Source organism: Muntiacus reevesi, chromosome 5 (assembly GCF_963930625.1).
Source record: "Muntiacus reevesi chromosome 5, mMunRee1.1, whole genome shotgun sequence".
Taxonomy (NCBI): Eukaryota; Metazoa; Chordata; class Mammalia; order Artiodactyla; family Cervidae; genus Muntiacus; species Muntiacus reevesi.
In genome coordinates, this window is record NC_089253.1 from 21778398 (window position 1) to 21792112 (window position 13715).

Genomic DNA, 13715 nt, shown 5'->3' on the forward strand with positions numbered 1-13715 from the left:
TGGGGCTTTAAGTTGGAGTCTAATATCACTGCATCTAACAGTTGAGTTAGGGTAATAGGGAGTAGAATTGACACTTGGCCAAGTTGTCTTGAATGCTTTCCAATTCATTACTCTGATGTTTTATACAGGGCCTTTTCCTAATATTAACACAAGATGTGAATTTATTAACTCAAGAAGATCATACCTCTCTATATAACTACTGTGAGATTATTTACATATTTTTATCAGTCCTATCCTTTATAAAACTCTATATTTTCCTTGAGTTGTGTTCTTGTATATTGGTCAATTCAATCTCATCTGTTTTTTGTCTTTCAGAAACTTTTCAGAATTTCTGCTTTTCTGATTTCAGCCTTTTTAGCACTGTGTAGGTCTATTTCTCTTTCCTCACCTTTTAAACATTTTATTATCTAAGGAATTGCTGATTACAAGGTCTGTCATCCTTAAATCATTATCTAATCTGGTTATTCATTTTAAGGGCTGTTTAATACTTACGTCTTGATAAATAAATGGTAATTTATGCGAGGTAGTTTTAATTTTATAAATAATGTGATACATATTAGCTATTTTACATACTTTGGATTATTTCCCTAGGAAAGATTCACCAAAAAGAACTCCATATTGGGGAGCTAACAAAGTGGAAAACTTTATTCTTCCAGATATTAAGACTTATGATAAAGCTATGTTAATAAATACAGCATGGTATTGTCAAATAAAAACAAATTTAGACTGAGGAGTGACTTTAAAGAATTATAGGAAGAGGATGAGGCAGACTACTGCGATACAGAGATATGGGAACATGGAGAAGGAAGCCTGGTTCAGGAAGTGTCTTTCTTTGTGTTAAGGAAGGGCTAGTCTACATGCCAATATTGGCTCAGGTTACGGGTACATCAAAGTTTAGGGTCTTTTGGGGAAGAAAGAAGTCCAATTGAAGTTTGGTTAATTCACCTGGCAAGTACTTTGTTTCACAGGATTGATGAGGATAAATAGTTCAGATAACAATTTATGAAACAGAAGAGGACCGTGGAAGGCCTGTGTTTAAACTTTATTATTATAAAGTAATAACAAAAGGAGAAACTGTAAGGGTAAGTATAGATCTAAAAGTATAGATCTCAGCCACAAATAAGAATTCAATTTTGCCATCCACCATAACACTGATGAACCTGAAGGGTAGTACGCTAAGTGAAATAAGTCAGAGAGAGACAAATATGTAGAATATGATATGTAGAATCTAAAAAAATAAAATGAATGAATATAACAAAACAGAAACAGATTCAGAGAGAACAAACTAGTGGTCATCAGTAGGGAGAAGGAGGTGGGAGGGGGTGAGATAAGGAGAAGAAATAGGAGATACAAACTATTATATGCAAAATAAATAGGATACATGGATATATTATAGAGCACAGGGAATATAACCAGTATTTTATCATTTAAATGAGTATAACCGGCAAAACTATTGAATCATTATGTTGTACAAAAAAACAGTGTCTAGGATATAGTAAGTGCTATTTAAATATTTGCTATTATTAATAGTAATAGTATTTTAAGGAAACTTAAAACTATTTTGCACATTTGAGGTGTCATTGTTTTAAGTATATACTTGCAAATATGACTAAGAAGAATATAATTTGGATACATGCATTTGGTATATGTCAAAATAGTAAGAAAGAAAGAGAGGAAGGAAGGAAAAAAGAAAGAGTAAAGAAGGGTAGAAGGATGGAGGAAGGAATGAAAGAACAGACATTTCCAAAAAAAAAAAAAGAACAGACATTTCCCTCGTGCCAAATCTTAGAGCATTTCCTTCAGAGATTTATAATTATAAATTCTTTTTCTCTTCTCTCAGAGATGTATGCAAATCCTTTTAAAAGCTAAATAAACTTCTTGCCAGTTCTCTAACTCAGGAGTGTTTTTCTTAAGTTTTCTAGGAACCATCTCTTTCAAATGTAAACATCAAGAAATACAGCACGCTGTTTCCTTTTCTCTATATGGGAGTGTAGTCTAGGCATCTGGTTCCAAGTTATAAGTACCTGCTTCACATTAGATATATGAGAAGCTTTATAATTATGAACACTTCAATTAGTAGATGAACTTAGAATAAATTATGTGGCAAATAGTACAGCCAAGCCTAACAGAGGGGTCATCTGTGAAATACACATTGTGAGGCTCAGATATCATGATGATTGTGAAGATGCTTTGAAAAGTATGAAATCCTGTACCAATGAAAGATGTTCTTGTAACACTGTACAGTTTATACGTACATGAACTACAGTGTTCCAGTTGAAGATAGGAAGGAAGGGTCTTTTCTACATCAATTTTCCAAATAACTTTCTGAACAGAGCAAGAAAAGTATCGCTCCACTATGAAGGAGGGGAAGTTGTTGAGTTTTAAAGCTGAATTAACCTAAGGTATTAGCACTCGTGACAAAAAACAAGTAAAGATAAATGAGTACTGACCGTTTATACCTGAACAAGTGACTTACTTAATCCTATAAGTTCAATTGCCTATTGCTAGCAATTTTTTAAAGCATTTACAGTTTACAGAGAGCTTCATATATACTGCCACAGTTCAGGTGGCTCAGATGGTAAAGCGTCTGCCTGCAATGCGGGAGACCCGGGTTCGATCCTTGGGTTGGGAAGATCCCCTGGAGAAGGAAATGGCAACCCACTCTAATATTCTTGCCTGGAAAATTCCATGGGTTGAGGAGCCTGGTGGGCTACAGTCCACGGGGCCACAAAGAGTCGGACACGACTGAGCGACTTTGCTTTCACTTTTTCACTTTCATGTATACTCTTTCATTTGATCTTTCCAAGAATGCTAGTCTTTACCATTCTCTCTGTTTTAAGACAGATTATCTGGTTTATAAAGTAGACTTGTGAATTAAAACCTGGCCTTCTGATTTCATGCCATGTGCTCAACATTCCCTTAAATGTTGCCTCTTAGATCTGCTGTTCCTGCTAGTGGTGCTTTTTAATCCAGGTAAGACAAGGGAGAGAACTTTTAGTTTGCTGATTTGCATTTTTTTTTTTTTTAAATCTAGGTATTACATTTTGTTTAATATTCCTGTCAATGAATTTTTCAAAAATCAGATCTAGGGACTAGAAGAATGATTATTTCAAAATCCTTCTTAGAAACTTAGGAGTGGTGAATCTAAGGGGAATGAAGTCTCTCATTCCTCAAGGAAAGAGTAAGTAATCTCAAGAAGACTTTTGTCATTGTTAGAACCCTGGTGATTTCATTAGCTACATGGGGAAAGAGTAACAAAGAACCTGAATTTTTTTCCTCTAAAGTCAGATCAATAATAATAGGATCTCACACTTAGTAAATCCCTCATGCATTCCACAAACTATTCAAAGTCATTCACACCTTAACTCATTTAATTCTCAGGGTAACCTATGAGGTGGGCATTACTCTTATCTTAACAAGAAGAAACAGGGGCAAAGAAATGGTGAGAGATTTTTAATGATAAATTTAAAGATTCTAGGATTACAACTGGAGAGGAAATATTATTATAAAAAAGACTGAAAATGGTTTTAAATGAAAGGAAAAAGCTCTGATGTTTCTCAAATGTTGTCTATTGTGGACAAAATAAAATAATGCCTGCCATTTCAATAAACAAGGAATGTTGCCTGCCACCAAGCCATTTACCACTGCAGCCATCCCACAATGGGTAATTCAGGACAGAGAAAAGCAGGATACAGGTCCTACATAGTTAAGAGGTATACCAAAGGAACAATTTCAACAAGCCCAGACTTCTGAATCTTCCCATACCCAGAAAAGCACTAAAATTATTAACTTGAGATATCTGTGTTTTGCAACTAGCTGTAATCTTTTACTGTGTGTGTGTGTGTTTTTTTTTTTTTTCCTAGCAAAAACTCCTTTTTATCCTGGGTCCTCCATGACCTCTGTGCAACAGTTCCTCAGAGTTATCTGAGAGGCTGTTTCTGGGCTATAGTCTATGACAATGTCCCTGAATAAAACATAATTCTCAACATTTAGGTTGTGCTTCTTTTTTTCCCAGTCAACACCATATATAAAGAAATTAAAACATTTCATTTCCATTTGGAATGACCAATATTTCTCCTAATATGCACTGAATATATAAAATCAAATGCTAAAATTATAGACTGATTTTACAGAAATCTTAACAACATCAAAGTCCTCTAGGTCTCAAGTAATTTCCCCAATATTGCATGAGGCCTCTCTTTGCTATACTCACACTGTCAACTATTCACTTTTATGAAACAATTTGAGAAACAGGGAGGTTGACAGGGTTAAGTGGTCCAAGATGGACATTCAAACTTGCCCAATATCATGGAACACATCAAAGTTTACACAGAAACACCTTGCAGTCATGGTATTGCACATGTACACATATAAAAGCACACCTGAAGGGATGTACCCAAAGGTTTTCTCTACCTACAATTCTGTTTCTTGATGAGGACGGAAAGAAGCTTGACTCATCTTGAATGAGGAAGAGCTCTTGCCGATGTCTGGTGAACTGGACAGTGAAATATTCCGGGGTGGGATGCTTCACATCCCGGGGGAGCTTCAGAGGCTCAAGCATACACCTAAAAGGGATTCTGTCATCTGAGGGAATATCACTCTCCTTAACAGGCATTTTCATTCCCAACACTTCAGCGTAAGTAACTAACACCTCCCAAGGGGCATGGATCTTGACAAAATAAGTCCTTCCATCTTCAGAGTTCTGTATAAAATGGAGGCAAAATAGTGGAAATATTACTAAATTGATTAAAGAAAGAAAATATTTACAAAACCTCAAATTAAAGATGTCACAGCATTTTCAATTTTTTGAAAACTTTCAGCAAAATTTCTAGAAGAGTAATGCTTAAAACAGTGGTACATACCTTCTTCTTGTTTAGTTGCTCACTTGTAGCTGTTTCTTTGTGACCCCATGGACTGCAGCCCACCAGGCTCCTCAGTTCATGGGATTTCCCAGGCAAGAATACTGGAGTGGATTGCCATTTCTTTCTCATATATATATGTATATGTGTGTGTGTGTATATATATATATATGTATAATATGTGGGTTTTCCTGGGGGCTCAGTGGTAAAGAATCTGCCTGCAATGCAGGAGAGGCACAGGTTCAATCCATGGGTTGGGAAGATCCCCTGGAGAAGGAAATGGCAACCCATTCCGGTAATCTTGCCTGGGAAATCCCATAGATGGAGGAGCCTGGTGGGCTATAGTTCAGTGGGTTGCAAAAGAGTCAGACACCACTTGGCAGCTAAAAATAACAACACACACACACATATACACACACATGTATATACACACACATTATGCATGTGTGTGAGAAAGAAAGAGACATAGAAAAACAAAGTGAAAGTCTTTTTAAAAATATATTTCAGGGTCAATGTACACGAGCCTGATATCCATAGAAACACATGCAGTTCTGGACAATCCCTTATGTTTTTAACAACTAGTTATTAGCTCAGAACTGTGCTTAGGATATATGAGAAATACACAAAGTATAAGATGTACTTGCTCTTCTTACCCAGTTTCAATGTATTGCTTATACCTAGGAGAAGAACTTTAGGTAACAACAGTTCATTACAAAGGAGAATAGTTAAGTTACAGATAGAATATGTGGCATAATTCATATTTATTAGAGTTTAGTAAGAAAAAATTCAGCGATAAATATGAAGTAGAGAATATTAACTTAGAACTAGAGTATTGGAGTTTCATGGACAGGGTTGGATCTGAAATAGGTCTTTAAAAGCAATATGGAAAGAAATTCTAGACAAGTAAACAGTAGGTTAGAAAAAAAAGTCATATTAATGAGCAGAAAAAATGTCTAGGCCTTAGCTAAAAGTTTGTGTTGCAAGATAGCCAGGTTAACTAGTTAAGATGTTAGATTATGGGCCGTCTTCAAAATGAGACAGATATGAAACAAAAACCATGTCTTTACTTTCTCTGGATCCTGACGAGAACTATGCATGCCTATTTTTAAAGTGTTCCACTCATCACTCATCATCTCAATTTCAGAGCACTGACCTAGTTATTCACCTGGAATATCACAGGCCCTATCAACCCCTGTGTAAATGTTGGTAAGCCAGAAAAACTATTACTTTGCTCCCAAACACAAAAGTCTAGTCAGTCAAAGGTCAGAGTACAAGGAAACAAAACTTAAAAAACCAAGACTCTGGTATAGACTAATAACTACATTTACCATTTTATCTTCAATTTCCAACTCAAGACCAGTTTTTCTGAGATTTTGTTCAAATTCTTTTCTTCTTTCCTGTGGAAAAACAAATCAGTGGAATTCTGTAAAATACTTTTATTTGCCCAGTGATAAACAGACTTGCTACACAATGACTGGGCCTTCAAACGTTCCCTGGTTGTATATAAAAGCATTTTGTGTATTACCCCCATCTGAGTGCCATGAATGGCTTTTCACTGTATTATAATTCACACTATAACTATAAAAATCAATATATTTAGGAATAACCTCCAGGAAATATGCAGGACTGCTCCTCTGAAAAAAAAAAAACACAGAAAATTTTACTAAATTAACGTAAAACATTTTGATAAACAGAGATATATTATACTTCTAGTTGGGAAGACTCAGTCCTACAAAGATATCAGACACTTTAAACAAATGACATATTTAATGCAATTTTCAGGCAAAATATCATCATGACTTTTTAATCATGAAGAATAGTTTCACTCAGAAAAAGTAAAATTAAATTTAATTCAATTAAATGTAAATAATCATTACTTGAGAGCTTTAAAACAATAACTAACTATTTTAAATGCTTTTGGCTTTAACTGTAAGTGTGAAAAATTGTAACTGTGATTTAAGTATAATTCAAGTATGAGTTAACCCTTATGTAAGTGTGAAAAATTGCAACTGTGACTTAAATGTAAAAAATTATGATATAACTATGAAAAATAGTAAATGAAATTTTAAAAGGTTTTACTAGGATATCACAGGACATATCTTCAAATGCATATGTCCACCTTGAGAAATCTTCAAACTTTACAAGGAATATCTTTTTCTCCGACATCCAACATTTACAACATGTGAGAATACGTTTATGAACAATTCTCCCCTATCACAATTGCCCTTCTCTTATGTTACCAACAGAAAAAGCAGGCTGCAATCCTCCAAGAAAGCAAAAACAAAACAAAAACAAAACAAGGGGCGAGAAGGACATTCAAAGTACATTATCAGTATTAAAAAAGTGAATAAGTTCAGTTCAGTCACCCAGTCATGTCCAACTCTTTGTGATCCCATGGACTGCAGCACGCCAGGCTTCCCTGTCCATAACCAACTCCCGGAGCTTACTCAAACTCATGTCAATGGAGTCGGTGATGCCATCCAACCATCTCCTCCTGCCTTCAATCTTTCCCAGCATCAGGGTCTTTTCCAGTATGTCAGTTCTTCCCATCAAGTAGCCAAAGTATTGGAGTTTCAGCTTCAGCATCAGTCCTTCCAATGAATATTCAAGACTCATTTCCTTTAAGATTGACTGGTTTGATCTCCTTGATGTCCAAGGGACTCTCAAAAGTCTTCTCCAGCACCACAATTCAATAGCATTAATTCTTCGGCGTTCAGCTTTCTTTATAGTCCAACTCTCACATCCATACATAACTAATGGAAAAACCATAGCTTTGACTAGGCGGACCTTTGTTGGCAAAGTGATGCCTCTCCTTTTTAACATGCTGGCTATGTTGGTCATAGCTTTTCTTCCAAAAAAAGTGAATACCTCCTCTCATTACAGTAACAAATGCTTCTGTGAGACATGGGGACACCAGTTCTCCAAGTTCAGTAAAACTGAAAGCTGAGCTAAATATTGGTAGGTGATAGACCATCAAATGTTACTTTTATGACAAATCACTTGGCAATCTGCTGCTGTAATTCAGGAGTTCACCCAAGAAGATTAAAGCTGCTAACAGAGTACCATTTCTGTTCCAACCTACTTATTTACCTGAACAAGCCTAATTTATACTAACATAAAAAAAGAATATACTTGAAGCTGAAACATCTCATTCTAGGAATAATTCTCATACATCTACAAATAAAGGAAATTTGGTTGGGCTTCCATGGTGGCTCAATGCTGAGGAGTTGTTGCCAGAGCAGATGACATGGGTTCAGCACCTGATCCGGGAGGATCCCGCACGCCACGGAGCAACTAAGCTTGTGTGCCCCAACTACTGAGCCTGTGGCTCTAGAGTCTGGCAGTAGCAACTACTGAAGCCCATGCACCCGAGAGCTCATGCACCTCAGCAAGAGAAGCCACCACAAAGAGAAGCCTGAAAACCACATGAGTGAATAGCTACTGACAGCCACAACTAGAGGGAAGTTTGTGCAGCAGCAGTGAACACCAAGCACAGTCAAACATGAATAAATCAACAAAATTATTAAAAGAAAAAGAAGATATTGTTTAAAGCCCCTGCATTCATTTCATTAACTGATGCATTTAGGATGAGTTTACTTTTGATATTTGATAATTACTTGTCAAATATTGTAGTATTTCAAGTTTTACCAATTATGCACTTGTACAACTGTATTTTAAAAAAAAACCTTCAAAAAACAAAAGCTTAAGGCTTAGACCATTCTGATGAAGAAATAAGAACCCTTCAATGTACATACACATTTGTTGTAGCAAACTTGACTGCACAAATGATAGAAGCCTCCTAAATATAAAACACATTTAAATTAGGAAAAAATTACACAGAGAAAGTGGAAGGAAAATTTTAGGTGGAGAAAAGTAAATTATGTAAAATTTGAAGTGTTAAAAAAGTTTCTTCATATAATTCATTTTTTCAAAATAAATGATGATGGGTGACAAATTGCCATGACATCTACCTTCTAGGGGTACAAACTAAGAAGTGATTTAACTGGACCATTTACAATACACTATAAATTCTGTCTTTTGCAACTACTGAAATATATGATAAATAACTGTAGATGAGGAAGACTTGTAGATGAATCAGGCTTTGGGGAGAAGTCCAGGAGTTCATTTTAGACCTGCTGAGTCTGAGATTCTGTAAGACTTCTGAGGAGAGATACAGAACAGCCAAATAGGAAAGAAGTATGAAGTGGAAAAGTAAACAGAATTAGCACAAACATGGTCTTAAATTTTAAAACTGTGAGACTGGATGTATCATCAAAGAAATCAATGTAGATTGAGACAGGAAGAAGATCAAGGACAGAACCTAAGGCACTACACTAACATGGGATCAGGGCGAAGCAAAGATTGAAAAGCAGTGGCGAGTGAAATAAGAAGAAAACCAAAAGAATGGGGAGACTTGGAAGCCAAGTCAAGAATCTGCAGCAGAGAGAAAGGAATGCTAAGTGGTGGCAGATGCTGCTAACAGGTCAAGCAAAATGAGGGTTGAGACTTGAACACCAGATTCATTTATATAAACGTGAGCAGAGTGGGTGAGGTTAAGGCCTGGTAGGAATGGGTTTAAGAGAATATTGAGCCAAAAGAAAACAGAAACTGACAGTAGCTGGCAGGGAAACAGATCAAGAGAAAGTTTTTGTTCTTGCTTTTTTAGTTTTTATTTTTTAAATATGGAAAAATTAACACCATATTCACCTGTTGAAAGAAATGATTCAGTGAAGAACAACACAAAATGCAGTTTAAGGGAGAAAGAACCATAAAAGCAACATCCCTAAGTAGGCATACTGTAGCAGGCTTAAAACTGCTATTCTTAGAGAGGCCTGACTGCAAGCTTGGTTCTGCTGTTTGGAATCTGATTTTGGGGAGTGTTCCCACCACTCTCAGATCTACTAAGAGTGGCTTACTTCACTTCACCTGCTTTGTACAAACTATGTCATTTATATTGAACACTTGCTTCCCTTCAGGACTATGAAATATCAGTATGAGCTCAGCAGAAGGTGACAAGTAAAATCCCACAGTAAAATCCTACAGCGCTGCATCATTAATGAGTTTCCGTAGCAGTCAACACTTCCAGTGCAATGTCACACATCGTTACTGGAAAAATCAAGTGCGTCCCATGACTCCCCTCCACCTGGCGAGAACTCTTGCAAGCTTGTATCTGGTTTTCTCTGGATTTTGTCCCATGCATTCTTTTCCTTTTGCTGATTTTGCTTTACTTATTTCATTGCAATAAACCAGAGCCATTGAGTATGGCTGCATGCTGTGTCCTGTGAGGTCTTTTAATGAATCAGCAAACCCGGGGGTAGTCTTTCTGATCCCTAAAAACGGGTTCAGGACACAAGCAGAGTTCTTGGCTTTAGACAGAAGGACAGACAGCTCATCTGTGGTAACAGAAAGAAAGGGAGATTACACAGATGAAGATGCTGGTAGATGGACAGATATGGTAATGAAAATTAATAATTTCTCTTCTACTTGCTTCAGTTTTCTCAATGACTTAGAAAAGTGGTCAGCCAAGCTTGAAAATAAGAAGGATACATCCAAGATAAGAGAGAGAAAAGGTTATAAAACAGTCATCCAGCAGATTGGGAAACTGAATAATTTAAAGAAGTAAAGTGTGACTGCCAGATAGCATTAAGGGCCTAGTTGAGGTCCATTGGCACAAATATGAGATAAAGTCAGTAAGTGAGTTATATGTCTTTCTTTCTGCATGGTTCTGGCATGTATTAGGTAGACAGTTGGGTTTAACAAAGTTGTTTTGCAAAGTTAAGTATGATTGAGAGAGGACCAAGGGGTTTGATGGCATTTGCCATAAAGTATAACTTGATATGAGATTTAAACTGAACAAGCATAAAAAAGAGCATAAAGATAAGGAGCAGCAGTTGAAGATTAACATAATTATATTTAACCTGGTCCTGGTGAGTTGAAGGAAGAAGGATATTGGTCAGACAGCTGGATACTTGGAATGAGATTGCAAAGAGTTGTAGCTTTTAGTAATGGCAAGTTCTAGGGGAATGAAGGGCTGAGTTAGAGACTAAGAACTGGAAAAGGGAGTTCAATAAACAGAGAGGCCAGGATGCCAAAGATTATAAATAATTAAAAAAGGAGCTTGGGTGTAGAGAGTAATAGTGAACCAGGAGCTAAAATTGTTGAGAAACTTTTTGTTAACAAAATCTTCCCTGTTGGAAGATCAGGGACAGAATAAGGGCAGTGACAATACTGGGTAGTGATAACTCCAATGAGATTTTTTTTTTTCCATTTATTTTTATTAGTTGAAGGCTAATTACTTTACAATATTGTAGTGGTTTTTGCCATACATTAACATGAATCAGCCATGGATTTACATGTGTTCCCCATCTCGATCCCCCCTCCCGCCTCCCTCCCCATCCCATCCCTCTGGGTCTTCCCAGTGCACCAGCCCTGAGCACTTGTCTCATGCATCCAACCTGGGCTGGTGATCTGCTTCACCGTTGATAGTATACTTGTTTCAATGCTATTCTTTCAACATCCTACCCTCGCCTTCTTCCACAGAGTCCAAAAGTCTGTTCTGTACATCTGTGCCTCTTTTTTTGTTTTGCATATAGGGTTATTGTTACCATCTTTTTAAATTCCATATATATGCGTTAGTATACTGTACTGGTCTTTATCTTTCTGGCTTACTTCACTCTGTATAATGGGCTCCAGTTTCATCCATCTCATTAGAACTGATTCAAATGAATTCTTTTTAATGGCTGAGTAATATTCCATAGTGTATATGTACCATAGCTTCCTTATCCATTCGTCTGCTGATGGGCATCTAGGTTGCTTTCATCTCTTGGCTATTATAAAGAGTGCTGCAATGAACATTGGGGCGCATGTGTCTCTTTCAGATCTAGTTTCCTCGGTGTGTATGCCCAGGAGTGGGATTGCTGGGTCATATGGCAGTTCTATTTCCAGTTTTTTAAGGAATCGCCACACTGTTCTCCATAGTGGCTGTACTAGTTTGCATTCCCACCAGCAGTGCAAGAGGGTTTCCTTTTCTCCACACCCTCTCCAGCATTTATTGCTTGTAGACTTTTGGATAGCAGCCATCCTGACTGGCGTGTAATGGTACCTCGTTGTGGTTTTGATTTGCATTTCTCTGATAATGAGTGAAGTTGAGCATCCTTCCATTGTTTGTTAGCCATCTGTATGTCTTCTTTGGAGAAATGTCTGTTTAATTCTTTGGCCCATTTTTGGATTGGGTCATTTATTTTTCTGGAATTGAGCTGCAGGAGTTGCTTGTATATTTTTGAGATTAATCCTTTGTCTGTTGCTTCATTTGCTATTATTTTCTCCCAATCTGAGGGCTGCCTTTTCACCTTGCTTATAGTTTCTTTTGTTGTGCAAAAGCTTGTAAGTTTAATTAGGTCCCACTTGTTTATTTTTGCTTTTATTTCCAATATTCTGGGAGGTAGGTCATAGAGGATCCTGCTGTGATTTATGTCGGAGAGTGTTTTGCCTATGTTCTCCTCTAGGATTTTTATAGTTTCTGGTCTTACATTTAGATCTTTAATCCATTTTGAGCTTATTTTTGTGTATGGTGTTAGAAAGTGTTCTAGTTTCATTCTTTTACAAGTGGTTGACCAGTTTTCCCAGCACCACTTGTTAAAGAGGTTGTCTTTTTTCCATTGTATATCCTTGCCTCCTTGTCAAAGATAAGGTGTCCATAGGTTCGTGGATTTATCTCTGGGTTTTCTATTTTGTTCCATTGATCTATATTTCTGTCTTTGTGCCATACCATACTTTCTTGATGACTGTGGCTTTGTAGTAGAGCCTGAAGTCAGGCAGCCAATATCACTGATGAACATAGATGCAAAAATCCTTAACAAAATTCTAGCAAACAGAATCCAACAACATATTAAAAAAATCATACATCATGACCAAGTGGGCTTTATCCCAGGAATGCAAGGATTCTTTAATATCCACAAATCAATCAATATAATACACCACATTAACAAATTGAAAGATAAAAACCATATGATTATCTCAATAGATGCAGAAGAAGCCTTTAACAAAATTCAACATCCATTTATCATAAAAACTCTCCAGAAAGCAGGCATAGAAGGAACATACCTCAACATAATAAAGGCTATATATGACAAACCCACAGCAAACATTATCCTCAATGGTGAAAAATTGAAAGCATTTCCCTTAAAGTCAGGTATAAGGGAAGAGTGCCCACTCTCACCACTACTATTCAACATAGTTTTGGAAGTATTGGCTACAGGAATCAGAGCAGAAAAAGAAATAAAAGGAATCCAGATAGGAAAAGAAGAAGTAAAACCCTCACTGTTTGCAGATGACATGATCCTCTACATAGAAAACCCAAAGACTCTACCAGAAAATTACTACAGCTAACCAATGAATACAGTAATGTCACAGGATATAAAATTAACACAGAGAAATCCCTTGCATTCCTATACACTAACAATGAGAAAACAGAAAGAGAGATTAAGGAAACAATACCATTCACCATTGCAACAAAAAGAATAAAATACTTAGGAGTATATCTACCTAAAGAAACAAAAGACCTATATGTAGAAAACTATAAAACACTGATGAAAGAAATCAAAGAGGACACAAACAGATGGAGAAACATACCGTGTTCAAGGATTGGAAGAATCAATATTGTGAAAATGGCTATACTACCCAAAGCAATCTATAGATTCAATGCAATCCCTATGAGGCTACCAACGGTATTTTTCACAGAACTAGAACAAATAATTTACAATTTGTATGGAAATACAAAAAACCTCGAATAGCCAAAGCAATCTTGAGAAAGAAGAATGGAACTGGAGGAATCAATCGATGAGATTTAAAGCTCAG

General features: G+C 36.5%; 1 protein-coding gene across 2 annotated transcripts in view; it reads right to left on the reverse strand.

The window, feature by feature from the left end:
• ANO5 (anoctamin 5) overlaps window positions 1-13715 on the reverse strand; it is a 96269-nt gene that overhangs the window by 57768 nt on the left and 24786 nt on the right. For both annotated transcript variants that reach the window (XM_065937230.1, XM_065937229.1), the window contains 2 exons: window positions 6188-6256; window positions 4418-4702 (listed from right to left, as the gene is read on the reverse strand). In XM_065937230.1, the coding sequence (XP_065793302.1) occupies window positions 4418-4702; window positions 6188-6256 (354 nt within the window). The remainder of the gene's footprint in view (window positions 1-4417; window positions 4703-6187; window positions 6257-13715) is intronic.